The following is a 27,360-nucleotide window of genomic DNA, read 5'->3' as shown; positions in this document are numbered from 1 at the left end:
TTCAGGTGCTGAATCAGAGTGAAGAGGCAAATGTTGCTGGGTAGTCAGAAATTGAAGTGCACATAAGGCTAAACCAGGATGAGTGAAATCTGTAAGCACTCAGAGCAGGCATGGATAGCTATGTATTTGTGTAGAGGCTCCCTACCACTGTAATTTCTCTCTTTTAGTTCTGGTCACTAGGAAAGTACCAGAAGAATAAAAGGAGAGGAAAAGAAAATCTAGCCTTTCCTCAGATTATTTGGGACCAGTCAGAGGAAGAGGTAAAGAAGTTGGTGATAGATGAGAATGATTTGGGAGGGCTTTTGATGTTGTCGCCCTGAAACCCAGAGCATGAAAGCTATGAACAAGCCTTGGGAGCTTGCTTTAGTCAAAATCAAGAGCCCTCTGGTGACCTGTCCCACACAAAGATTAATCTGCAAGAGTCTGCAGCTAAAGGGGATGTGAATAAATCGGTTCTAGTTAAATGTTAGAAAGGTTCTAAATTATAACCTGGAGTGCCTCCCTTAAAAGCTCACCACTTAATAAAGCCCTCTGTTTCTGAAAGAGAAGTAAAAAAACAGGCTAATTTCTTCATTTCTGGTAAGCCAAATCATAAGTCACAGCTCAAGGCACTATTACTGACTTGGATTTGCAAATCCTAACCTTAGGCAAATAAATTAAAAGGAAACAACACTTAAAAAAAAAAAAAAAAAACCCTCAAGTGCTAAACTTGCAAATCCAAGCATTATAAGGAAATTATCAGCGTTTTCTCCATTCCCCCAAGAAAGATGAAGTTGGTACTGAAGCCTGTTCTAGCTATCTGAGCACTTACTTTCCCTTTCCCTCAGTTCTCTTCGATTCAGTCTCATATAATTTTTCTAGCTCTGAGAACCCTTCTCCTTCCCTCCTTAACAGACAGCAAAGAATCATAGAGCAGCTGGGGATGGAAAATGCTCAAAGATCAAGAGGTTTCCTCATCTTACATTAAGAGTTAATTGTTGTGACCACAGACATAGGGGACTGGTGGTTTGATGGGTTGAACCCTCTACCATAGGTTTTACCCTTGGGAAGACGGTTGCTGCAAAGGAGAGGCTAGGCCTCCCTATGGTTGTGCCTAAGAGCCTCCTTCCGAATGCCTCTTTGTTGCTCAGATGTGGCCCTCTCTCTCTGGCTAAGCCAACTTGAAAGGTGAAATCACTGCCCTCCCCACTACGTGGGATCAGTCACCCAGGGGAGTGAATCTCCCTGGCAACGTGGAATATGACTCCCGGGGAGGAATGTAGACCTGGCATCGTGGGATGGAGAACATCTTCTTGACCAAAATGGGGATGTGAAAGGAAATGAAATAAGCTTCAGTGGCAGAGAGATTCCAAAAGGAGCCGAGAGGTCACTCTGGTGGGCACTCTTACGCACACTTTAGACAACCCTTTTTAGGTTCTAAAGAATTGGGGTAGCTAGTGGTGGATACCTGAAACTATCAGGCTACAGCCCGGAACCCATGAGTCTCGAAGACAGTTGTATAGAGGTGTAGCTTATGAGGGGTGACGGTGGGGTTGGGAGAGCCATAAGGACCACACTCCACTTTGTCTAGTTTATGGATGGATGAGTAGAAAAATAGGGGAAGGATACAAACAGACAAAGGTACCCAGTGTTCTTTTTTACTTCAATTGCTCTTTTTCACTCTAATTGTTGTTCTTGTTATTTTTGTGTGTGTGCTAATGAGGGTGTCAGGGATTGATTTAGGTGATGAGTGTACAACTATGTAATGGTACTGTAAACAATCGAAAGTACGATTTGTTTTGTATGACTACGTGGTATGTGAATATATCTCAATAAAATGAAGATTAAAAAAAAAAAAAAAAGAGTTAATTGTTGGAACAAGAAGATGTTAGCTTAACCATTTGTCAACTCTGCGTCCAGGCAGAGTAGCAGACTTACATAACTGGGGAGTGAAATAGAGAATGTTTGAGTTGGAAGAGATGCCCTCACCCTCAACTCACAGATGAAGAACCAGAAGCTCACACAGGGGAGAAACTGCCCCAAGCCCCCATCCCAGCCCTTTACTCCTCCAAGTCTCTTCCACCACCCAGGAGGAGCTGGGACCCCAGAGAGCCTGAAACAGATGGGCTGGAGAGAGTCCAGAACTGTTTGCTGGAGTCTAAACTGGCCCCTCATGGCAACTGCAGGTAGGAGAGTTGGAGAGGAGACCCAGGGCCTTCTGAGGAGCTCAAGCCTGGCGATGCTGGCATTCAGCATATTGTCGTGAAATAAATGCCACCTGCCAGCTGCTGTACCCACCTGAGTGCCACCACACACTCTGCACCGATTCTGCATGGAAGGGTCAGAGGCATTTTACTGGGAATGATGGAAAAATGAATGCCTGAGGGAGAGGAGAGGGGTGGGGCCAGGTCACATAACTGGGGTAAGGGCTGAACTGAGACCGGAGTCTGGGTCTCCACCTCCCACTAAGGATGCTTTCCTCTAGGTCCACTGTACAGAGAACCTTCCAGATGAGACTCTGAGCTGACACAAATGCAGCAGAAATCCAGGGAGTCAGCCCCTGAGATTCGTGACTTAATTTAAATTGGAAGGAAAGCTCAGTTAGGCATAGGGCAAAGACCATGGGGTCTTGGAGTCAAGGGTGACCGGGGTGCGTGTGAAGGATCAGGATTGACTGCAAGGGATCCCGGCAGTGACTCTTAGAAGTGACTGAAATGTTCAGCAGATGAGTCTGGAGCAGCGAAAGCATAGACTTTTACTTCCAAATTCAAGGAAATTGAGACTACTGGCATGTTTTGATTGGAAGAGAATTTAAGATCCTTGGTCCAGCCACCTCACTCAACAGATAAAAAAGCTGCACTTACAGCCTAAAGCCGAGACAACAAAGACTGGCAGAGGGACGTCTCCCACCCTGCGAGATCCCCCTTGGGGACTCCAGCCTCTCCAGCCAGCAGCTCCAAAGGCCCCTCCAGGGCCAGGGGTCCTACCGTGAGCCCCCTCTGCCCAGCCCCTCCCTGGGGCTGCCCCTTGGAGGCAGGCCTGCCTGATGCCCTTTTGCTTATCTAGGGGAGCAGTTTTCCTTTGTATCCTCAGGGGAAAAAAGTGGGCTTAAGAGCCAGAACTCCGCCCTGTGAGGCCATTTCCCAGAATAGCTGGCCCTAAACTACTGCCCCTTGGAAGAGGGAACTGAGAAATTAAGATGGAAGGAAAGTCCTTCTCCACAGCCAGCCCCCTCGCTCATCAGACACCCATTGCCCATCAGGGTCTTTATTTTACTTGGGGTCACTCCATACCTCTCCCCGTCCACGCACTTGCAGTGTTTCCAGGTTATCCCTGTCACCCAGCCCTGAGCTATGCCTCCAGGATTTCTGGGGCCTACGAAAGACCCTACTGCTTACCAAACAAGAAGCGAGCAGACACTTAGAGTTGCACAATTGCAAGGGAACCCTGATAGCATCTAGCCCAACAGTTCTCAAAGTGTGGTTCCCAGAACAGCAGCTTCAGCATCACGTGGGAACTTGTCAGAACTGCACTCTAGGCCCCGCCTCAGACTCACCGAATCGGAAATGCAGGGGGTGGTGCCAGGCAATTCACATTTTTAAAAAAGTCCTTCCAGGTGATCGAGTTTGAGAACCAGTGATCTAGGTTCCATCTGTCCACCCCCCTCATTTCACAGAGAAGACAAGTGAGAGTTCCCACGATTTGCCCAGGGACACTCAGACAACACCAGACTGTCACTCTTAACCCTTAAAGGATTCTCCAGTTAAGCACAAGAAAATGTGGAAACCAAATCAAGGAAGATAGATGAACTAGAAGCATGCAGCCACATTTGAAGAAAAAAAAAGGAGCCATTTGGTTTGGCAACACAAAGAAAGGCAGCATAAAGGCGCATGAACACACTCCTGGGGTTCAAATCCCTGCTCTGCCACTTTACTAGCCGTGGGGCACCTATGAGTTACTTAATGTGTGTGCCCCATTTCCTATAGAGCAGGAATGATAGAACCCCCATCCTGGGGTTGTTTGAGGATTAATTGAGCTAATAGCTGTAAACCACTCCAAACACACAGGAGGTGCTCAATAAATGCTACCTATTATTATGACAAAGGAGTAAGGGACTCTCCAAACCTAGAGAATTAGATTATAGGGAGAGAAAAAAGTCAACACACAACTAAAGAGATTTGCTGTCCATAGAGGTGAAGTGGCACCAGAACAGAGACCTGCTGCAGAGTTTGGGAACCTCAACTGCCAGCGGAGATGACCACACACAAGAAGTGGTGACCACCATTCACAAGCTGGTGGAAGCTTAGACGAAGGAAGGTTAAGGATGAGGGTGGGAGAAGTTGGCCCCGGGGATGGATTATCTGGGGCTGAAGGATCTGCTCCTTTGAGAATCATTTGGCTTTCCCCAGGCTGAGACCAGGAGAGGAGGGAAGTTCAAAGATGACGAAGTCCCAGGAAATTAAGGAGGGAAATCCCCCCAAAAGATGCCTGCTTTTTACCAAATAATTATGAGGGAAAGAAAGAAAAGGGAAGAGGTGCAGCTTCCTCCACTTGAGCAGCAGCTGAGGAAAAGCTCCTGTCGAGATGGGAACGCTCTCACCTTCCAGGACAGGAAGTCTTTAAGGGGAGATGGGGCCCTGAGGGCAGTGGTGCTGGCTGCAAGACTCGGGGGTCCAGTGTGCATGGAGGTGGGGGCTCATGAGCCCCTGGGACCCTGGTGGTGTGGTGGGAGGTCCCAGCCTGGAGGTCGGGAGACCTGGCTGTACCCCCCTCCCCTAAAAGGTGTTCCGCCCTAGTACACGTCATTGAACCTCTTTGGGCCTCAAGCTCGTCTGTGCTTTTAAACTAAAATGGGTTGAATCTTTATTATACGCTGGAGATAAAACAGTCCTGTATGCTTGGAATAATTAGCACTGTCTCCTGTGATCTTCTCTAATCTATTTTCTCTTTTAATCCCACCCCCATTTAACATTTGAAGACACCGAGTCTCAGAGGGTTAGGCATCTTGTCGATGTCACACAGCTGGTAAGTGGCAGCACCAGGACCGGGGTGTGGGTGTCTTCACCACCTCCCAAGCCTCCCCACAGGGTTGGTCTGTTCCAGATAGAGGCTCCTCTCCCAGAGGGGGCAGTGGCCGGGGCAGCCCCCTTTGTCCTACAGCCACCCAGGAGAGGGTGGAGGGTGGGCTCAGATTCCCAGCAGCCCTCGAATGGGGATGCTGAGCATCAGACCCGGAGGAGAACCTGCTTAGACAGCTGCACAGAAGCAGCCCCTCGTGGGATTCACCCTGGGTGGGGCCTTTGCCAGCTCTAAAAGGGCTTCCCCGGTAGCCTGGGGTGACCGCAGACCTAGGGCCTCACAGTGGAGGTGTTGAAGTGCTGGCCTGCACGCTACCAGCTGCCCTCTCTGGAAATGGAAGGCACTGCAGCTCAGCAATCAGGGGCATGGAGTCTGGCTGGCTCTTGGGTGCTTCCTGACTGTGTGACTTTGGGAAAGCAGGTTAACCTCTCTGTGCCTCAGCATCATTATTTGTAAAATGGGTTTTGTTGTGAAGATGAGAAGACAATGTACAGTAAGTACATAGACCGTTTAGCACAGCACCTGCATGCAGTAAGCGCCCAACAGACATGAGCTATTGCAAACCCAAGGCAACTCTGCAGCTCTTACCCCAGGGAGTGAAAAATCTCAGGGACCATGTAGATATAGGAAGCAGAAATTTGCCCAATTTCTCAATCGTACTAACCTTGAATCTGACCTCCCCTTTAGGTTTCTGTTACACTGGAAGATTAGAGAAAGCCTATTTATTTCAGAACTTGCATTTCACTAGCTCTGAATATACTGAGAATACAAAATAAGGTGCCTGAGCCAAAATTCCCCAGGAAATGGTTTTCAAAAATTATTCAGTCAGTATCAAGTTCCAAAGGGGGCTGGGTTTCTGCTCTACCCATTGGAACACCAATTAAAAAAAAAGATCAAGGAGTGATTCCTATTTCAGATAAAGTGTGGGCTCTTCAGGTAGTCAACCAGTTTAGTGGGTCTCAGAATCACCTGAGCGGTTTAGGGTTCAGGTTCTGGAGATTCTGATTCTGTGGGTCTGGGCTGGGCTGGTCCACGGACCACACACTCTGAGCAGCCAGGCTGAACGTGGGAAGCTGCCCAGGCCATTTTCGTGATTCCCTGTCAAACAATCCACATGCACGGAGGTCAAGCGTACAAAGCACGATATTCACACGGCAACTGTTCCCCCAGCATGCCATGCCTTTGGATTGCTGACTTATTTTCAGAATTTAAAAGTAGTCTTCGTGGGCTTCATTTCAACGGAATTGAAGGAATAATTATACAGAAAATCAATTTGTTGGGAGTTCTGCCAGCTCCACGTCTGCTTGGGCACCGCACTCAGCCCTGGGGGTAGCTCTTCCGGGAGGAAGCACTGGCATGACGTGAACTGAAGGGGGTGGGAGAAATCCAGGCAGAAATCAAAGGAAATGGGAACAGATTTAGATCCTTCCCCACTCCCCCAAACAAGTCAGCATACTGTTGGAAAGGCTGAAGCTACTGAATGTGTTCAAAGCAAAGCCCTTCACTTTCTAAGTCCTCTGGGAGCCCCTGAGAATGGGTATGCAGGGCAGCTTCTGGAGGGGTCTGGTGGGGGGTAGAGCACCTGGATCACATAGTGGCGCCAGGACAAGCACCAGTCCAACTCACCCAAATGACGCATCTTCCATCAGTTGGATGCATACTTATAAGGTTGTTTGCCTGGCGCTCAGCAGGCACTCAAAAGCATCTGCTGACTAAATGAATAGTACACGTAACCCATGGCTACTTCCCAAGGGTGGTGGGAGAACCAACAACTCCAGTGTGAGAGGTGGGTTTGTGGCACCCCTGTTGGGCCTCCTTTGCTTCCTCTTCCCTGCCCGCTCCCAAGATCATGCCACTGATTCTGGGGGAAGCAGCCCCCAGGCTGGGTGGGGGATCGGGGCACCCTCACTCACCAGGGTCAGCTTTCCGGATTTCACTGTACACCGTCTCAGTGCCTTTTGTTCCCAGAGCTGGAAAAGGGACCAGGCACAGGTCAGTAGCTGCCTCTGGGCACTGGGTGAGCCAGGAAATATCCGAGCAGGAAAATGTCCAAGGCTCCCCAGCAAGCCAGTGCCCCCACTGCCCCACCCCATGAGTGATCGCCTTTGGGAACACCTGGAGACCTTGTCACTGCTAAAGGCCAGACCGCTTCCGGTTTTAGCAGATAGTGGTCTAACCAGCATCACCCTCAGCTGGAAGCACGATGTCAATCGGCCATGGTGGACAGGGCCACCTGCTCCATGGGAAGCCCTGGCCTGAGGCCTGCGGCCTCCAGCTTGGGGGCCCATCCCTCTTTCCTTGCCACTGCGACACTATGTCCACCTGCTCTGCCTGTCCCCTTAAAGCCATCCGCTGATTTTAAATTGAAGTATATACACAGGATGTGTACACTCACATGCACACACAATATACATAAGCACACACTCATACACACTTGGTGCACACACACCCACACTGCACACACACACAGTGAGTACACATACAGTGAAAACACACACAACGTATGCACACATACACACAGTATATACATACAATACATACTGTGCACACACATAGTGTATACTCACACATATATATAATGCACACACACTCATACAACTTGTGTGCACACACACACTGTACCTACAAACCCTGAGGAAACAGGATGGAACCTGACCACTTCTCCAGCTCTGCACCCAGCATCAGGGAATCTCATTTTAGGAAGGAGCCTGATGCCATGTGGGCCAACATTCCCCTTTTATAGATGGGCAAATGGAGCTCTAGACAGGGTGAGGCGCTTTCTGCACAGGCGCTTCTCTCCCAGTGGCAGATGGCCGAGGCTACTCTCCACTCACCTGGCCTAATGGACACCCCACTTCCTCACCTCTGACCCTGCACACACTCCTTTCTCTTTCCCCTTTCCTGGTGACCTAGGACAAGCTTCTGCACTCTTTAGCACTTGTGTACACACCCCATCTCTCTCCCACACACATGCACACACATTCCTTCCCTGTGCCCTGGACAGTTGTGTGGCCCCTGTGCTTCCAATAGCACTTTGGAGAAACTTGCCCTCATCCCACTGACATTATCTGTCCCCAAGTCCCTCCCTTGGTGGACCCCGAGCTCTTCCAGGGCAGCAACTGAGGTCTTTTTAGAATCTGTATTGCAGTAACATACATATAACATAACAGTTTCCATTTTAACCACTTTTTAGTGCACAATTCTATGGTGTTAATTACACTCACAGTGTTATGCAACCATCACCACCATCCATTACCAAAACTTTTTGGTTAAAAAATAAGTCTGTGCCCATTAAGCAATAATTCCCCATTCCCCCTACACCCCGCGCTCCTGGTAACCATTTGTCTACTTTTTGTCTCCGTGAATTTGCATATTCCAGATATTTCATATAAGTAAGATCACACAGAGACTGAGGTCTTGTTTGCCCCCAAATCCCAGGCCTTGCACAGCTACGCGGAGGCACCTGATAAAGGTTTGATGCAACTGTGAAAGCATGGATCAGTGTCCCTGCAGTCATCTCTATCTCAGACCCGCTAACCTTCAAGACCTGATTATGGTGTTAGCAAGAATCAGCCCCATCCCTGGAGTTTTCCCCACCTTTATATGAAGGTGCTGTGTACAAGGTGCAGTGGGGTGACAGCCAGCTCGTCCTCTGATCCAGCCCCACAATGGGGTGGGGAGCTGCACTCAACTCACTTCACTGCACTACTCTGTGTGTCAGCCTGGGCAGCAGGGGAAATTTCTCTGTCTTGATTGAGCTGCTATAGGAGGGGCCTCTGCAGCTGCCTGGTGTGATTTACTGTGGTCCTCCTGGTGCTGCCCAGCTCAGCGACGGGAAGTGGTGTGCTGTGTGAGTGTGTGCCCACATGTGTGTGTGCCTATCTGTGATGGTTTGAAGCTCTATGTATCCCAGAAAATCATTTTTAAAGTGAATCCATTCCTGTGGGTGTAGACCTATTGTGGGTGGGATTTTTTGATTAGTTTATTTCAGTTGAGGCATGCCCCAGTGGATCTTAATCCTCTTACTGGAGTCCTTAATAACAGGATGAAAGACAGAGAAGCTGAGAGAGGACACATACAGAAGCTCAGAAAGAAAGCGACAGACAGAGTCACCAGAAGCTGAAAGTGACAAAACCTGGGAGAGAAGAACCAGCAGACGCTACCATGTGCCTTGCCGCGTGACAGAGGAGACTCAGATCACCAGCAGCCTATCTTCAGGAAAAAGGTATCATCTTGATGATGCCTTGATTTGGACATTTTCATGGCCTCAGAACCGTAAGCTTGTAAGCTAACAGATCCCCATTGTTAACAGCCAGCCCATTTCTGGTATATTGCATTTCTGCAGCTTTAGCAAACTAAAACACTGTCATCGCTGCCGCCCTCCTCTTGCTGCTCTGTGGCAGCAGCTGCAGGCTGATGACTAAACCAGGCCAACAGGCTGTTTGTCTCTGCTGTCAGGGATGTTTCCTGATGGGGCTTTATTTTGGCTTCTGTTTTTCTCTGTTTAACAGACAAAGAGATGGCTTCAACGTCATGGGGTTTTCCCAGCAATTAGCCTCAGAGCAAACATGCAGCAAACCTGGCTTTAACAAGTTCCTTCCCACCCCTCCTCCTCTCCTAAGAGACCACTTGGTCCGCTGCCAAACCAAGGTTAGAGCTGGACGCAGCTCCCCAACGGTGGAGGAGGGGAGGCCTTGAAGACAGGGGGTAGGGTTGGCCAAGACCAGATCAAATTCACTCCTCCCTGGCCTTAAACCCACAAAGCCCTTTCCTTACCCAGTATCACCCCACTCCCCAAGGGGGGGCCTTGAATTTGAATATCTAGAAGCTCTCCATGTCACCAAAATGACCCTCATTCACGTTCTCCCCAGGGTTTCTGCACCTTGGTGCAAATTGGGAAAAGGTGACCAGTTGGGCGTTGGGGACCCTACAGCTGCACAGTTTAGCAGGGGATGTGCAGGCTGATTGCCCCTGCTTCACCCGGGCCTCGAGTTTCCAGATATCCTTCTTTTCCCTTCACCTCTTCCACACCTCTAAGGAAGAAAAAGAAAACCAATGCTACTAACATGGAAACATTCCCAAAGGAGGAGGCACCACCGTGGAAAAAGAGATGGTTTTCCAAAGACAAAACCTGGCCATCTCTTCGGCTTCCTTAAACCATAAGCCTTCCAGGCATTGTCCACGTCCCTCATCATTCCACCCCGACCTGGCCAGCCATCAGCCGGGCCACGGCAGCTCCTGCCTGTCTGTGGGAAAGCCTCCAAATCTTGAATGCCGATGCATGCCTGCTCCCCACCCAGGACCGGAAGCTGAGGGACGGGACAACACTGTCTGCTTCACCACTCAGTGGAGCGTGGAGGGTCAAGCACCAACAACACAGCAGGGTTTTTCCAAAGCACATTAAAAAACTTGTCCCCTTAAGAGGAGCATGCCATTACCATAGCGCCAACCACCAGATGCAAGGAGGGACGGAAGGACCCTGACACCAGGCTCAGGCTGGACCAGGGAAGGCTGGTGGCAAGCCCCGCCACGGCCCCCTTGATGACAGCCCAACCAGACGTGGCTCTGAACACCAGACCCCTGTGCTGTCAACTCTTGGGAGTCTCATGGGCACAAACTTAACATATCCCCACCCGAGCCTGTTTTTCCCACTCTCAGGCATCACAACCATCCACGCAGCTGCTCAAACGAGAAACATTCAGTCATTCTGGGTCCTCCCATCCTGGCCTTTAAATTTTTCACCCAGTGCTGTGATTCCAAAATAGATCTTGATCCACCCATGTAAATATATCATTTTAGCTCAACCTTCATCCCCCTTTGCCTGATGATAAAATACTGGTCTCTGGGCTTCCATTTTTGTCCCCCTTCAATCTGTTCTCCACCGCCACAAGGATCTATTTTAGAGAAGTTGGATCCTGTCACTTCCTGCTAGAAGCTTCCAGTAGCTCTCTAACCCACTTAGAACAGAACAGATGCTTGCAAAGCCCCCTCCTTAGAAGCCTGCTGCCCGGCCCAGCCCTTCCTCCCCAGCTTCATGCCCCTCTGCCTCTGCAGACCCTCAAACGAGCTGAGCCCTGTGCCCCCGACACTGCCCTCCCCATTTCCTGGGGCCGGTCCTCCTACTGCTCCCTCTTGGTGTGGCCACCTTCTTTGCAACTTCAGGTCCAAGTTGAGACGCCACGCCCTCAACGAGGCTTCCCAAGACCACGCAAGCCAGAGAAGGCATCACCTTTGAGCCTTCTTTTCCTTCTGAGCACTTCCTCTAATCTGCAACAATGTAATGATTCTTTGGTTCCTTGTTTTCCCGGCTCCTGAGGGGAGAGACCACAGGCCTGTCCACCACTGGATCCTTGGCTGCCAGCACCGGGGCTGGTACATGGGGCTTTAATGGCCATTTGTCAAATCAGTGAGTGATTCACTTTACCATGAATAAATAAAGGGGACGAGAACGTCAGGACTGCTGTGTCCCCCAGGACAGACACCCTGTGTAGCTGTGCAGATTGAACACCACACAACTCTAGGAGCCATTCTGATTGTGGACTGTGGGAATGGTCCCCTCGGGGGCTGCACGGACAGCCCAGCCTGGAAGGTTCCGCGCAGCACCTGCTGACATGGTGCCTGGCTTGGTACTAAGCAAGGGAAGAAGGGAGGGGATCCCAAACTCCTCGCAGATCAGGGAGCAAGAGGCGACTTCAGGAAGCCTCACTCGGTGGCTGCCTGGAGAACTGGCCCAGGACACAGCTTGGCCTTAGCCCCGGAGGGAAGGGGCACGGATGTCAGTAGCTTTAACAGGCTTCCCAGCAGGGCCGGAAAGCTCCAGATGGCTGTTTCCTTTGTGTGTACAGGAACCGAGCCTTTGGGTGAGCTAAGCTGGAGGAGGATTAGGATAAACAGGGTTTTTTTGTGGTGCCAAAAGAAACTGAGATTAATGTTTCAGCTTTGGCTGTGGACTGGCCCTCTCTGAGTCAGTCTCCCCAGCACAGAACCAGACCTAGGCAGTTGCAGGCCTGCTTGCTCCTGATAGAACTACATATATAAAAGCAAAACCTGAGCCACTGTTCACACCGAAGGGGATTCTTGGCTTTCAAAAGCCTTTACCTGAGTTTCCTTTTACATAGCAAAGTCCGCAAGGCTTTAAAAATTTGCGTTTAATTCACACAAGCACAGTCTGCAAGAATTTTTTTTTAGGAATACACTGGGTTTGGGCAAGGGAGGTGTCTCCGGAAGAAGGTCTAAACCCCCAGGAGGAGTGAGGCTGTGCCCAAAAAGCCTCTGTTCAACAGAAACAAATTGCTTAGCTCTCAGCAATTGCCTGGAACTTTGTCAAGGCTCGATCAACGTTAGCCGTTACTGGTAGAACCACAGATCATCATTAATGAGATTTTATGCCCAAAGCCTGGGCAGGGCCTTTGCACCTGCCTTAGGTGCATCCAGAAGGTCTCCCCACCACCCCCTTTCCAAGCAACTGAGGGTGACGAGGCTCTTCGGACTGGCCCACGGCACACCCCACCCCAGTGTCCACACCCACACAGAGCAATCCCAGGGCAAGGGATGTTTACCTTGGTGGGGCTCAGGTGAGGACACCTCCACTTCCGTGTACTCCACGTCGGAGTTCAGAGGCTCTGCTCAAAGGAACCACAGCACCCTGGGGTTAGACAGAATCTCCTGCGGGGGCCTCAGTTCGCATTAGAGTTTCCATTCAAATTACTAATTCCGAGCTTTGAGGGGAAAGCCAGACACAGGCTTAACTCCAGTCTAAGGGGGTGGGGTGTGAAACCCGAGGATGGAGAGGGCACAGCGATGGGCCCTGCACCCCTGGAGAGGCAGTGAGGGGGCCTCCGGGCACAGGGGTCTCCTCCCCGGTTCAGACCCCCTGCCTTGGTCCCTGCTGCTTTCCGTGGTGGGAGGACCGTACAAGATCACTAGATACAGAAAGCAGCACCGTGTCAGCCACAGCAGAGAGCTCAGCTGAGTCTCACTCAAAATGCTGGGAGCTCCTTCCTGGGGCAGAAAGCTTAACCCCAGGGTTGAAAGGGTCTCGTGAGCAGGGAAACAGCCTAGGGAATTCTTGGAGAGCACCCCGCACACTCATAAAAACACAAGGAAATGACATTGCTAAGAATGCCCTGGGAAAATCCAGTAAAAGTCTGTCTTCGACACAATACTATTGTTTTGTTTTGTTTTGAAAGCCCCATAGAATCGGGGCTTCTCTGCAAGTGAAAACAGTGATTCTGCAGTCAAGGATCCAGAGGGGCATTTACAGAATCCTCTCACTTCTTTAAAAGCTTTAGGTCTCACGTCAGCAGCCCAGTGTGGAGAGGAATTTTGAAAAATGAGCTAGCCCAATCCTGCTGAGCTTTAGGCACAGGCTAGCAATCTATTGTTAATTGTCTTTAGAAGATAGACAGCAACAAGCCATTTTAAAAGATGCCTCGGCCTCTATCACCCAAAAGAATGTAGCCCATTCTTGGATTTTTAAATCTATCCCCATCAGGAAGTTTCTTTGTAGGTATAACCTTTTCCTGCAGGTCTTTTTTTTTTTTTTTTTTTTTTTTTTTTTTAATGCAGAGGTCTCTAATAAAAATTACTTAACTAGATACTTACCTTTATTTTCATTTATCAGTTTCATTGCATGGTTTCCCACATCTTCATTGTAACCTAGTTGAAAAATAACATTATTAATCAGGATGCATGACACTGGAAAATCTAGTGTTCTATAACTTCTTCAAACTTCAGCGCCACTAACAAAGAAACTTCAGTGCCTCAAAGAAAACCTGCAGTGGCAGCCTGGCTGGGTTCTGGAGCCGCTCCTCGCTCCTACTATGGGCCCTGGCTAAATGGGCTGCATCTAACACCAGTGTTAGGGAGGGGCACGTTTGTCTATGATTGAGAACTGTTTGATTTAAGCAAGTTCATTAGAAATGAAACTTTGTTCTGGAAGAGGCCAGCCAGTAACCACAAACATGAAGGGGGTTGTTAAACTGGCCCTCTCCAGCTACAGGATTAAATCAATGAGAATATGGTGTGAAGAAGCAGAAATACCTCAGTGAGTCCTGGTAAAAAAAATTGGAGTATTTCTTATCTTTTGGAAACTTGGGGGAAAATCCTATTTTAGTATAAATTTGTATCAGCATTTAGTTTAATGTATCTCTCTACTTACATATATATAAATAATAAAATTACCCACCGAAAGTATTATTTTCTCTACAGCACTCATTTACTTTTTCTAAATATTCACCCCAATTTTTCCAAATATAGTTTCTTATTTTATTTTATTTCACTTTTTAAAGTTTATGATTCATAAACTGTAAGAATTGTTCAATTCTCAAAACAGATTTCTTAAGTATGCCCTATAAATGGCGTCTCCTAAAAATTTATTTTTCTGTGGGATACTTTTAGAGAGTTAGAAAAGAACATGTTGAAAAAGAAAGGAAATTTGCTCAAATCTGGTCTGGGCCAAACTTTTTGTCTGATGTAATTATGGCCCCCTCAGGGAAATAAGTTGCCTCCCTGCTAAAATGCTTGAGTAATTTTCTCATAGACTTGCAGGGATTAAGAACTCCTGGGACTGGTTACTCACCCTGCTGAGCTGACCCTTAGGATTGTAATGAGCCTCAAAACCTGATAATCCTTTTTTATACCACATTTTTTTTTAATGCTTCTAAGAGCAAACTCTTTAAATTGGTTTCTCCTTGAGGCAAGTTTGAAATAAAACTGTCTTGTTCCTGTAATAATGTCATCTGAGAAGACGTTTTACCGATGCCTTAATCGGATACCTGGTCTCTCACAAATGGGGACTGATTATGCTTGAGCAAAATTTAAAGCCTTTGAAGATAACACACGATGGGTGCCCAAGATATTATAACCATTCTCTGGCTTTTATTCCTCAAGGTGTTTAGAAGTCAATGAAATTAGAATAATAGGATTTGCCTTTCTTTTCCAGTTTTTGTTTTAATTTGTGTATTAGTTCACCTCCAATGACTACATACTAGATTAAACACTCCACTTGAAGACAGGGTATCCCCTCCAATTTTTATACTACCACCTACCAGTTTTGCTTCTAAGAGAGGTAAAGGTGAGTGTATACCAAGTTGGAAAATGCTCTTTGCTACTGAAGGAAACCACATACCATAGTGACTGTTGGCTTCGGCACTGGGATCAGATGACATCTTCTCATTGTTGGAACTCAGAAGTGGTGCTACTGGCCTTCAAATGAAATTTAAAAAGGAAAAAATATCTATATTTGACGTTTTTGGCTTTCACCCCAAACTAACAAAATAACGAAGGGAAGATCGTGAGAAAACCAGGAAGCATTTTCCAAGGTGAGGAAAACTTTATCTCTTATTTAGAAAACTAACATCTTTTCAACTCTATGATGAATTGACAGAAACTTCCGTTAGTTTGCTGTTAAAATGAGTGTCAGGGCTAAAGGGAACACTGACACCAGGAGTCCTTGTCAGGGACTCATTTATCACCATTCATCAGCTTTTGTCATCATTCTGTGCTAGTTTGTCTTGGAGAACAGAGCAATCGTTTCTATAGTTTTGGATTTCAGATTACCCAAAACATTCAAAGTGAAACCATTTTCTTAGGGCAACATAAATTTGCCAAGTCAGTTAAGTCTTACAATTCTGTCTACTACCATCATAATTTCCTAAGAAGACGAGGATTTCACAGCACAAGCTCAGAATGAAAGCCGCTCCTTCCCGAGGAAGGACAGTTGGCAACCTTCCATTGACACACATATGTACACCCACACACACACACTCACACCCCAAGCCCTTCTTTTTCCAAGTTTGCAAGAACCACTGAAAACTTGTTAATGGCCAGACCCTCCCTACAGACAAGCCCACAGAACCACTTCCTGGCATTTCAGGTTCCAAGCAGTGGAAAGCCCCCTCTATGCTCACCGGGCAGCTGCCCCCTTTTTACAAGTACACTGACCTGGACATCTCCACTGGCATCTGCTTGGCTTTAAGGAGAAAGAGAAAAGATAAAGTCAGTATAAAATACCCACATCCATTCCAGGAACACTCACTTCAACCACATTTATTTTCCTGAAGATTCAATGCGATAAAAAAAGAGAAAAGAGAGCTGAGCACATTCATGCTAAATAAAAAGAAAGAAAGAAAGAAAGCAGATAGTAAATGATTTCACATCATTTCCCCAGAAATATAACATTTTCACTATTTTCGTCAGCAGTGATTTTCATTAGTGGTACGTGATGGAGACAAAGACAGGTCCAGATTAACCAGCTAAGCGGGTGGCTGTCACTTTGATTCAAGACAACTCCAAAGAATCAAGTCTAAATCTATCCCTTTGCTTTTAAGTCCAAGCTGGCCTGAGACCAGTGCCTGTCTCAGGAAGGAGGTTGTTCTGGAGCCTGTCTTCTCAGGAGGAGGTTGTAGCCTTCGTGGTTTAGAAAAATCCTGGGGCCCCTCCTTGTCCTATCCACCTGCCCCTCTCCCAGGTAGCAGCACCAGGGGATCCAACAGAACCCACCTGATCTCACACAATTCAAAAAAAAAAACTTTTTGCAGAATTTACTGGTGCTATGCCCCTTTTGCCTGAGCCCTGGCTAGTGGGTGATCCTGGCTTCCCATCCATGCTTGGTGAACCCCAAGTACAGAGTAGAAATCATGGCACAGTGGCAAGTTAACAGGGGGGTATTTGGTGGGCAGGGGTATGTGTGTGTGTTGGGGGGGCATCTCCATAACTCTTAAAGGCCACTCTACCAACTCTTGGATTGGGCATGGCCAAACCCATAGAAACAGCTTCCTCCAGCCACATGGAGATGCAACCCCTGCCCCCTCCACATACACACACCATGTATCTTTTCTCTGTTGCCCAACTAGGAAAACAATCCCTTTCATTTTTTTTTCAGTACTGATTATTCATTATTGTATTATTAATCATTCCTTTTATGTTAGAAAATTGTTTTTAATTTTGAAGCTGATAAAACTCCTTGGAGTCTAACACATCACTCGCCCCTGCTGGCCATCTTTAAATGCCTTTTTTTTAAAAAATCAGTTTTATTGAGATATATTCACATACCACACAATCACCCATGGTGCACAATCAACTGTTCATAGTTCCACCATATAGTTGTGCATTCATCACAATTTTTGAACATTTTCATTACTCCAAAAAGAATGAAAATAAGAATAAAAAATAAAAGTAAAAAAGAATACCCAAATCATTCTACCCCTCCCCCCTGATCCCACCCTATTTTTCATTTAGTTTTTGTCCGCATTTTTCTACTTATCTATCCATACCCTGGTTAAAGGGAGTATGAGCCACAAGGTTTTCACAATCACACTGTCACACCATGTAAGCTACATAGTTATACAATCATCTTCAAGAATCAAGCTACTGGATTGCAGTTCGACAGTTTCAGGTATTTCCTTCTAGCTATTCTAAAATAGGGATATCTATATAGCGCATAAGAATGTCCTCCAGAGTGACCTCTCGACTCCATTCGAGATCTCTCAGCCACTGAAACTTTATTTTGTTTCATTTTGCTTCCTCCTTTTGTTCAAGAAGGCTTACTCAATCCCATGATGCTGGGTCCAGACTCATCTCTGGGAGTCATGTCTCACATAGTGGGGAGGACAGTGATTTCACCCGCCGAGTGGGTTTAGGGAGAAAGGCCACATCTGAGCAACAAAGAGGTTCTCTGGGGGAGACTCTTAGGCACAATTATGAGTAGGCTCAGCCTCTCCTTTGCAGCAACAAGTTTCATAAGGACAAGCCCCAAGATCAAGGGCTTGGCATACCAAATTGTAAGTCCTCAATGTTTGTGAGAATATCAGTAATAACCCAGTTCCCCAGGGGTGTCCTGCAAATATATTTTTATTCTCTGCCCAAATTACTTTGGAATGCATCAGTATTTCATACTAACCTGTACGAACCTACCAGATCTCACTTCCTATTCAAAATCCTTTCATTTTTACCTAACTAAATCCAGAGGCAACAAAAGCTCCACCCTACCAAATCAAAATCTTCGATTATCAAGGTGACACACTAAGGAGGAAAACCACTGTCATCAGTTACATCTCCTTTAGTCCCCACTGGGCTGGAGCACCAGCCCCCGAGAGGCTGAATCACCACGCAGCCATGTCCAATTTCCTGGCAAGGGTGACCTGTCAGAATGGAATGAAAGAATTGTGCTCACACTTGGCTTTCCTCAGAAAATAGCATCTGGCCCCAAGTATCAAGGTGGCAATTATCACTCCGATGACAGCCACTGCGATAAGTCCTTTCTTCCATGAGGCAAGAAAGACTGAAAAGGAAAAAAAAAAGAGAGAGAGAGAGAAATGCATAAGCTTTTTAATCTGCCAGCAAAAATAATTTCAGGTTTAAGCAACAAATAAGACCTTTTTTTTACGGTCCTTGTAACTGGCATCTTACACTTAGCATCTACCTCTGGAGGACTCCGCAAGGATCATTGTTTCTGCTACAGAGGTCAGCTTTGGCCTTAGAGAGGGAACTAATCAGCGTTGCTCGGGTAGACTCCTTTTGGGACATCTTTTCCATCCTCTTCCTTCCCTAGGAACTATCCATCCATGCACATCTGTGGGCTCCCTTAACCATGCTCATTCTGCATGACCCAGTGCCCTTGACACAGGTGGCCCATGGGTGGACATTTGACTCAAGGTGAGCAATCCTCTGGCTCTTTCTGCCAAGAACTAGGAATTAGGACTTTGTGAAATACTTCCAATTCCTTATAACAATCAATTTCCCTTTTTTACTTAAGTTAATCTGAGTGAGTTTCTGTCACTTGCAACCAAAGAGCCTGGAGGATATTGTTCTCTTAACCATCTGTCACATGTGCACAAAGCTCCCACCCACTGCCTCTTACAAGTGGTGTGTTTTCTGGCCTCACCCCTTGGAGACCCCCCGCCCCATGCCTCACCATTGAGACCCCGACTCACCTCTGACGGTCAGTATGTTGCTTTGGGGAACACGCCTTCCGAGGTTGGCTCTGTTGGAGGCTTTGCAGTAATACTGTCCCTCCTCCTCCTTGCTAGCCTCTTCCTTGTGCCAAATTTCCTGGGTGTAATTCGAAGTGACCTGATAGAAAGGCTTGCCTGCGTTTGCTCTGTAAAAGCTATAGCTGATTGGAGGTGACCCTTCTTTCACAGTGCACTGGAGCACAACGGGCTTCCCAGACTCCACCTCTTCACCCAACATAATAGAAAGCTGGACCTCATCAACTGGTGCTGAAAAGCAGGAAAAGACCAGCACTGAGACAGGAAGTGAGGAAGAAGAACAACACTAAAGAGCCACAGCTCGCAGCCAGACTCCTCCCGGGCTATAACTTGGGCTTGGGTTGTGCCCTCCCTTCGAGTCCCACTCAGCCTGCCGTCTCTGTGGTTCCTGTCCCCACTAGGCCAGACGGGCAGCAGTGGACTCCTCCTGGCCTCACGTGGTGGTTAAACACAAGGCACAAATACCACCTCCCTCCACTTACACCTCTGGTATTATTGCCCAGTCAGCTTGACTATAAAATTAATCAAATCCTTTAACTTACATGTTCTTCTGGGGTCTACTGTGTGTGTGTGTGATTTCTCTCCTTCTACTTACAAAGATGCTTGGCACTTCCAGGTCTTACAAAGAAATAAACTTGACCTAAGGCCTTCTCTAGCTTTCATCCTGTTTTTCTCCTTTTTCCTTTAATGAATGGTATACACCTATTGCTTTCATATCTCATTTCCCACTTTCTTGTTTCCCCTGAAATCTGACTTCTATCCGTCTGTTCCTGACTCTAAAGGTCACCTGAACTCCATCCAACTGGTCCCGGGTCCCCTGTAGATTAAATTCAGTGGCAAAACTTCTTGGCCTGATCTTCCCATCCTTAGCCTCCCTACAGCACTGGACTGTCATCTGCACTTCCTTTTGAACTCAGCTCTCTCTGGGCTTCTACGAGGCCTCATAACCCTGGTTCTCTTCCTGCCTCACCTGCCACTTCCTCCTTATTCATGAGTTATTCTTCCTTTTGCCCCTTAAATATGGGCTTTCTGTCAGATTCAGACCTTGGCTTTTTTCCATCTCCGTTCTACTTTTTGGTGATTTCACCTACAGCCATAACTTCTGTTTCTGTGCATTTAATACCTAAATGAAGACCTCTGGTCCAGATTACTTCCCTGAATTCCAAGTCTCAACTTTTATCCAGGCATTTCCATCTGGAGGCCCTGCCAGTCCCTCATTCCCAGTGAATCCAAGCAGAGCTTGTCTTCCCCCCATACCCCTTTCCCTGACTCCATGCTGAACCACCAACATTCTGACCCTAAATTGTATCCCCAAGTAGAATTTCCTACTTGTGTGAGAATGGACTGTTTAGCAAACTGGCATCCAATGTCTCTGATGATGAGATCATGATGGGAAGGGGGTTCTCAAACATGGGAGGCAAAGGCTGGGTCACCCTCTTGTGAGAGTGGTAGGTGGTGATACCGAGGAGCTGCTGGAACTGCAGAGTGGAGCACCAGGGTGGGATGGTGATGATCCCACACAAGGGCAGGCTCCCTGGAGGATTCAGCTGACCCATCAGCCTTTCTTGCTGGGAGCTGAAGCACAAAGCAGGGGTGATAAGCCGGGCTTAGCAGCAAGCAGCCTGGGCTCAAATCCTAGCTCTACCACCCACCAGCTCTTTGCCCTAACCTTAGCTGCCTTATCATAAAATGAGGATACTACTCCTTCCCATCTTATGTGGCTATTGTAAGAATCCATGGAGGTAATTTTCTGAAGTTCTTCACACAGAGCTGGACATGTGGTTGGAGATCAGCATATACTAGCCACTGATATTGATCCAATTTAAGCCACCAGTTTCACATGTTTTTTTCCATTAACCTTGTCACATATCCTGAGCTCTGAAGTCTCTACTCTTTCTAACTGATAGAGCCTCCAGGTGAATCTTCCTGAGGTCCCTTCTCAGCTGGTCCTTCTTTTGGCTCTCCATTGCATACAGGACAAATTTCCAGCTCCCAAGACCAGCATTCGATGCCCTTCACAGTTGGGCTCAGCCACTTCCTGAACTTACAGCCAATGATTCTCCTTTCCCAACCTTTGTTTCCAGCCATCTGGTTTCCCCACAGTCTTTGAAACTGCTCCATGGAGACTTTTTGCTCATGTGCTTGACCAGGCTGGCAGGCCAGCTCCAGCACTCTCTGCTGCCTACTGTCAAGCTCTGGCTCCTAAGCCAGGCTTCCGTGAAGTTTTTCCATTCAAGCCAGATGACATCTCCCATCTCCTAAATTATTAGAGAAGTTTCAGGTTTACAGAAAAAACATGCTTAATATACAGAGTTCCCATATACCACCCTATTATTAACACCTTGCATTAGTGTGGTACATTCGTTACAATTTATGAAAGAAAGATTTTATAACTGTACTATTAACTGTACTCCATCATTTACAATAGGGTTTGCTTTTTGTGTTATACAGTCCTATGATTGCTTTTTTTTAATTTTTATTCTAGTAACACATATACAACTTAAAGTTTCCCCTTTTAACCACATTCAAATATAAAATTCAGTGCTATTAATTATGTTCAAAATGTTGTGCTACCATCTGTGCCAGTTTGTATGTATTATTTGCCCCTGAAAAAGCCATGTTCTTTGATGCAGTCTTGTGGGGGCAGATAGGTTAGTGTTGATTAAGTTGGAATCATTGGATTAAGTCATTTCCATGGAGATGTGACCCACCCAACTGTAGGTGATAACTCTGATTAGATAATTTCCATGGAGGTGCGACCCCACCCATTCAGCATGGGCCTTGATTAGTTCACTAGGGCCCTATATAAGAGCTCAGGCAGAAGGAGCTTGCTGCTGCAGCTTACAAAGACATTTTGAAGATGGCCATTGAAAGCTGACATTTTGGAGAAAGCCATTTTGAAACACAACCTGGGAGCAAAGGAAGAAGACGCCAGCCACATGTGTGTTCCAGATGCCATTGGCCATTCTTCTGTGAAAGAACCTTGTTGTTGACACCTTAGCTTGGACACTTTTATGGCCTTAAGACTGTAACTTTGTAACCAAATAAACCCATTGTAAAAAAGCCAATCCATTTCTGGTGTTTTGCATAACGGCAGCATTAGAAAACCGGAACACCATCAGAAGGCAATTAATTGTGTGTTGCCTTGTAACATTTCTTCTATGCCTGCCTGCACTGTTATTCAAATATTTCTCTATTATTTAATCAGTAGTTCCTGTGCTTGCTATATCATTAGAAATGAAGAATATGTCTTCTCCTCTATGTCCCATAGCATTAGGTGCTTAATATGTATGGGTGATGTCAATTTGAAAAACATGGCAGCTCTTAGATTATCCATTTATCGAGGCAGGAATCTATCTATTCAACTTGAGATGTCCACAGAGGCATGTGCAGATAAACTGTTACTAAGCAAGAAGGAGAAGGAAGAGGAGGAAGCCTTATTAAGCTTCTTTCAACAGACTACAGAATATCTAAGAGATGCCAGTAACAGCATTCTTAAGGCCTTCTGAGACCCACAAGACAGAGGCTCAAGGAAAAATATCCACACCAAGGCAATGGTGAATTTTTCTTGAGTATGAGCATCCCAGGCGAATGTTAGCAAGACCCAGAGCAGCTCTGGTTGCTGGGGGTTCTGCACATCACTGTTAACCTGCCAAGGGTTAACAGTGGAGAACAGCTCTGGTCTGCCATTCTCAGAGATGACCTCAGTTCATCTAAAAAGGAGCAAGTGCTAAGGGAGCCCAAAGGCACAACTTTAGTGCTTTCTGAAGTCAGGACACTTGCCCTCTTTTAATCATTCAGCAGTTCAGTTCAAAAGTTCTGAAAAGAGCTTACAATGAGCCATGTCAATAGCCCGTGAAGTATGTTCCAGCTCCTTTTACCTGGGCATTGGTCCTGCTTTGATTCGTGTCTGATTCGTGGACTTTGCACAAGTAACACCCACTTCTCTCACTGCCCCCACAATTCCTGAACAACCCGAAATCTTAAAAAATGTTAACTAAAGCTCCAATCTCACATGACTTCTTCTCAAAGCACAGCAACTTACCTATTACTTTGACCCTCAGGACCTCACTGATCTTTTTAGCACTGGAATGGCAATTATCCGCGATGCACTGGTATTCTATGTCTTTTGTTGGGTTATCGTTGAATACGGCTGGATTATTTGAGCTCTTGTTACGACTCTGCAAAATTTCATTTGCTTTTAAGAGGTCATAACTAATAGGTGATGTTCCATTTATTGATTGGCAACTGATTTCTATGGTCTGCCCTTTTATCACCTCAGACTGGGTATCATGAAAAATCCTGGGTTTGGAGAGCATTTCTAGAATGACAGAAAAAGAAACAATCTGAGGGGTATTGAAGGAAGAAGCAAAAGATCCAGCCCAAGAGGCACACCTGCCTTGCACACTTGAGAGTGTCCTTCTCCAGGCTCTGGGTTTCGCTTTCTGCCACTAAAGTAATCTTAAATTCTGCCTTCACAGGTTTCCCATGAGACTAAAAGATTGTATGTGTGCATGTGTGTGCGGTGAGAAGGAAAGAGAGAAAAAGAAGTGTTAAAAACAAAATAAGTGATGATACGAACTCAAGAAAAACATTACATCCCTAAAAGTACATGTTTATGTTTTCATACATTGCACACATGTATACTTTTTTTGTGTTGACAAAAGACAAAAAGGCATAAGAAAAGTAAAATACCCAAAAAGAATACATTTTAAAGCAAATTCTGCTCAGTGCCTCCATCTCTCCTGATGGTAAACTGTATGCCTCAAGAGATAAGAATTCTACTAGGTCATTATTAGAGGTTAGCTTATTTATAAAGCTTATAAAATGAAATGACCTCCTCCCAAGATTAAAAAAATGTAAAAATGTAATGACCCACATTTGTTCCTTGCTTTATTTCTTTTTGAGTTGGATGGCTAGAGAGTTGACAATAGACTAAAATCCTGGTTCAGTTGAGAGCAAAATCTTGGCTGGAAAAAAACATACCTACAGGCTAAACTGATGGACCACAATTGAATAATAACCGACAGTTATGATGCTCCACATTCATCTAGGACCTCACTATTCAAAGAGTGGTCCAGGGTCCAATAGCATTGGCATCACTGAGGGGCTTGTTAGAAATGCAGAATCTGGGCCCATCCCAACCTACCGAATCAGAGTTTGCACTCCAGGTCCCAGGTGACTTGCACATTAAAGTCTAAAAAGCCAGGCTCTATGTGGTCCCAGTATTTACATTCTGCTCACCGGAAGTCCTAGCCCATCTGGTTAGCCAGGAGATGGATAAAAAACTGGAACTTAGACCTTCTTAAAGTTTAATGTTGGCCAAGCACTGTTTCCTTCCTGGCCCTTGGGATGGGACCCTGCTCAAGCGGCCAGAATCTTGCCAATTCGGGGGCCACGTTACCAGTATGCAGCCACGGTAAGTTATGAACTTGAATTTGGCCAACGGCATTTTCTTCCAATGCCCCTCTCCTGTGCTCTGACTAGGAATACCCACTCACTTCTGTTCAACTTCTCTAGTTCACCTCCTCTTCTCCTTCCCTTGAGTTTTTACCCTGCATTAAATCAGCTCTGCCTTCAGACTCAAGAGAGTGGCATCTGGCAATAAATTCCCCATTTCCCATTCCATCCCAGGACTCTGAACCAATGAAGACGTACTCACCGCACACAGCTATATGGACTGCATTGCTTTTCTTGAGCACATTGCCGATGGCTGCAGTGCAGGTGTATGTCCCACTGTCCCACTCTGAGGCTATTTTGGTAAAGTTTTGAGCCTGTGTCATAGTCAGACCTCCCTTCTGGATGGTGAAGTTGGCTGGAGGCGCCCCTGGGACGATGCACCACAGATTTAGGTATTCACCCTGGTCCAGGCGTGTGGAGGAAGATTCAAGCTTTGGTTTGGAAAATAGCTCTGAAAAAACAAACAAACAAACAAAACAGTGAGTGAAAAATGACATGAGACATGGCTGGGCATCACCCCCAAAGCCTCTTCATGGAGGGGCCTTAGGTCCACTTGGCAGAACCAACTCCCAACTTCCTGCAAAAAGACCTGAGGAACAAAAGTTTTCCTTTGCTTCTTGTATGTTTGATGATCACACAATTAAAAAGTTATGGTTCATCCTTTGGTGGGATTCTAATGGCAGGTTTTCCTCTCTCGTCAATCCAATTTATTTCACAAACATGATTAGAAAAGTTTTGCAACTTGAAATCCAGCAAGCAATGGTTCAATTCCTTTACTCATTCATTCATTCCACAGCTATTTATTTCAGACCAACTGTGTGCTGGCCACTGTGTTAGGCACTGGGGAGACAGCAGTGAATAAGAAATAGTCCCTGAGTCCAAAGCCCTTATGCCTACTGGGTTATTCAGACACGGTGTTTGCAGCAGAGATACTGAACTGAAGCTTGGGGAATTAGGAAGTTATCCGAGCAAGGAGGGTAAGTGTTGTAGGCAGAGGGAACAGCATATGGGAAGACGTGGCAGGAGGTCAAGCACCTGAAAGGAGTTCAGTGTGGCTGGGACATAGAGGGGGTAGGAGAGGCTAGGAGAGGCTAGAGGCCGGCCCGCAGAAGGGATATCGGAAGCACCTTAAGATGCATGGATTGTATCCTCGGGGCAATAAGAACCATGAGGGTCTGGGACAGGGGAATGGCATCAGAAATGTGTTGTAGAGAGATCCCTGGGAGGAGAATGGATGGGACTAGGAGAGGCCAAGACTGGAAGCAGGAAGGGACATAATACAGACTTGAAGCAGAGTGAGGACCTGGGACTGGGGAAAAGTGGCGGCTAGCAACCATCACTCCAGTGCTTCCCACTGAGAAGAATGCAGATGATCACCTCGAGGCTCCCAAGGTCAAGTTTTTGACCTTTTTTTTTTTTTTTCTACATTCTGACTCTGTGAGTTTACTTATTCTAATTATTTTGTATCAGTGAGATCACACAATATTTGTCCTTTTGCGTCTGGCTGATTTCACTCAAAATGATGTCTTCAAGGTTCATCTATATTGTCACACGCATCAGGACTTCATTCCTTTTCATGGCTGAGTAATATTCCATTGTGTATAGCCCACACTGTGTTTATCTATTTGTTAGTGGAAGGGTACTTAAGGTGCTTCCATCTTATGGCTATTGTGAATAATGCTGCTATGAACATTGGTGTGCAAATTTATGTTCGAGTCCCTGCTTAAGTCTTTGACCTTTATAACTGTAATGTGCTGTGCCACTTTTAGAAGTTATTAGTGCCATAATTTAGGTTGGATGTCAATAGTGATAAAAACAGAGGTTGACTGCTTATGATTGTGCCTGAGTGTCTCCCCCTGAGTGCCTCTTTGTTGCTCAGATGTGGCCCTCTCTCTCTAACTAAGCCACCTTGGCAGGTGATCTCACTGCCCTTCCCCCTATGTGCGACCTGACTCCCAAGGGTGTAAATCTCCCTGGCAACACAGGATATGACTCCCAGAGATGAATCTGGACCTTGCATCATGGGATTGAGAACATTTTCTTGACCAAAAGGGAGATGTGGAATGAAACGAAATAAAGCTTCAGTGGCTGAGAGATTTCAGATGGAGTCGAGAGGTCACTCTGGTGGACATTCTTACACACTACATAGATAACACTTTTTAGGTTTTAATGTATTGGAATAGCTAGAAGTAAATACCTGAAACTATCAAACTCCAACCCAGTAGCCTTGACTCTTGAAGACAACTGTATAACTGTGTAGCTTACAAGGGGTGACAGCGTGATTGTGAAAACCTTGTGGATTGCACTCCCTTGATCCAGTGTATTGACGGATGAGTAGAAAAATGGGGACAAACCCTAAATGAAAAATAGGGTGGGATGGGGGGGGTGATTTGGGTGTTCTTTTTTTGTTTTTATTTTTTATCTGATTCTGATTCTTTCTGGTGTATGGAAAATGTTCAAAATAGATTGGGGTGATGAATGCACAACTATAAGATGGTACTGTGAACAGTTGCTTGTACACCATGGATGATTGTATGGTATGTGAATATATCTCAATAAAACTGATTTAAAAAAAAAAAGAGGTTGACTTTCAAGATGTTTTGCCATCTCTTAGTTTAAATATTTCCTGAAATATATCAACATTTCATAGTTATTGTATATGTTTTTATTTTCAGCTACAGGGCAATTATTTTTTTTTTATTAAATTCAGTTTTATTGAAATACATTCACACACCATACAATCATCCATGATATACAATCCACTGTCCACAGTATGATAACATAGTTACGCGTTCATCACCACAATCTATCTCTGAACATTTTCCTTACATCAGAAAGAACCAGAACAAGA

At 46.1% G+C, this 27,360-nt stretch overlaps 1 protein-coding gene across 6 annotated transcripts in view; it reads right to left on the bottom strand.

Moving 5' to 3' along the window:
* PECAM1 (platelet and endothelial cell adhesion molecule 1) overlaps nt 1–27,360 on the bottom strand; it is an 87,451-nt gene that overhangs the window by 8,548 nt on the left and 51,543 nt on the right. For 3 of the 6 annotated variants that reach the window (XM_037807961.1, XM_037807962.1, XM_037807960.1), the window contains 9 exons: nt 24,712–24,960; nt 23,095–23,370; nt 18,993–19,280; nt 18,233–18,340; nt 16,003–16,030; nt 15,188–15,264; nt 13,663–13,716; nt 12,618–12,680; nt 6,972–7,028 (listed from right to left, as the gene is read on the bottom strand). In XM_037807961.1, coding sequence (XP_037663889.1) covers nt 6,972–7,028; nt 12,618–12,680; nt 13,663–13,716; nt 15,188–15,264; nt 16,003–16,030; nt 18,233–18,340; nt 18,993–19,280; nt 23,095–23,370; nt 24,712–24,960 — 1,200 coding nt within the window. The remainder of the gene's footprint in view (nt 1–6,971; nt 7,029–12,617; nt 12,681–13,662; nt 13,717–15,187; nt 15,265–16,002; nt 16,031–18,232; nt 18,341–18,992; nt 19,281–23,094; nt 23,371–24,711; nt 24,961–27,360) is intronic. The other 3 variants (XM_037807964.1, XM_037807963.1, XM_037807965.1) reach the window with 2 other exon arrangements.

Source organism: Choloepus didactylus, chromosome 18, assembly GCF_015220235.1.
Source record: "Choloepus didactylus isolate mChoDid1 chromosome 18, mChoDid1.pri, whole genome shotgun sequence".
In the NCBI taxonomy this organism is placed as follows: Eukaryota; Metazoa; Chordata; class Mammalia; order Pilosa; family Megalonychidae; genus Choloepus; species Choloepus didactylus.
This window is presented reverse-complemented; position numbering and strand designations above follow the sequence as displayed.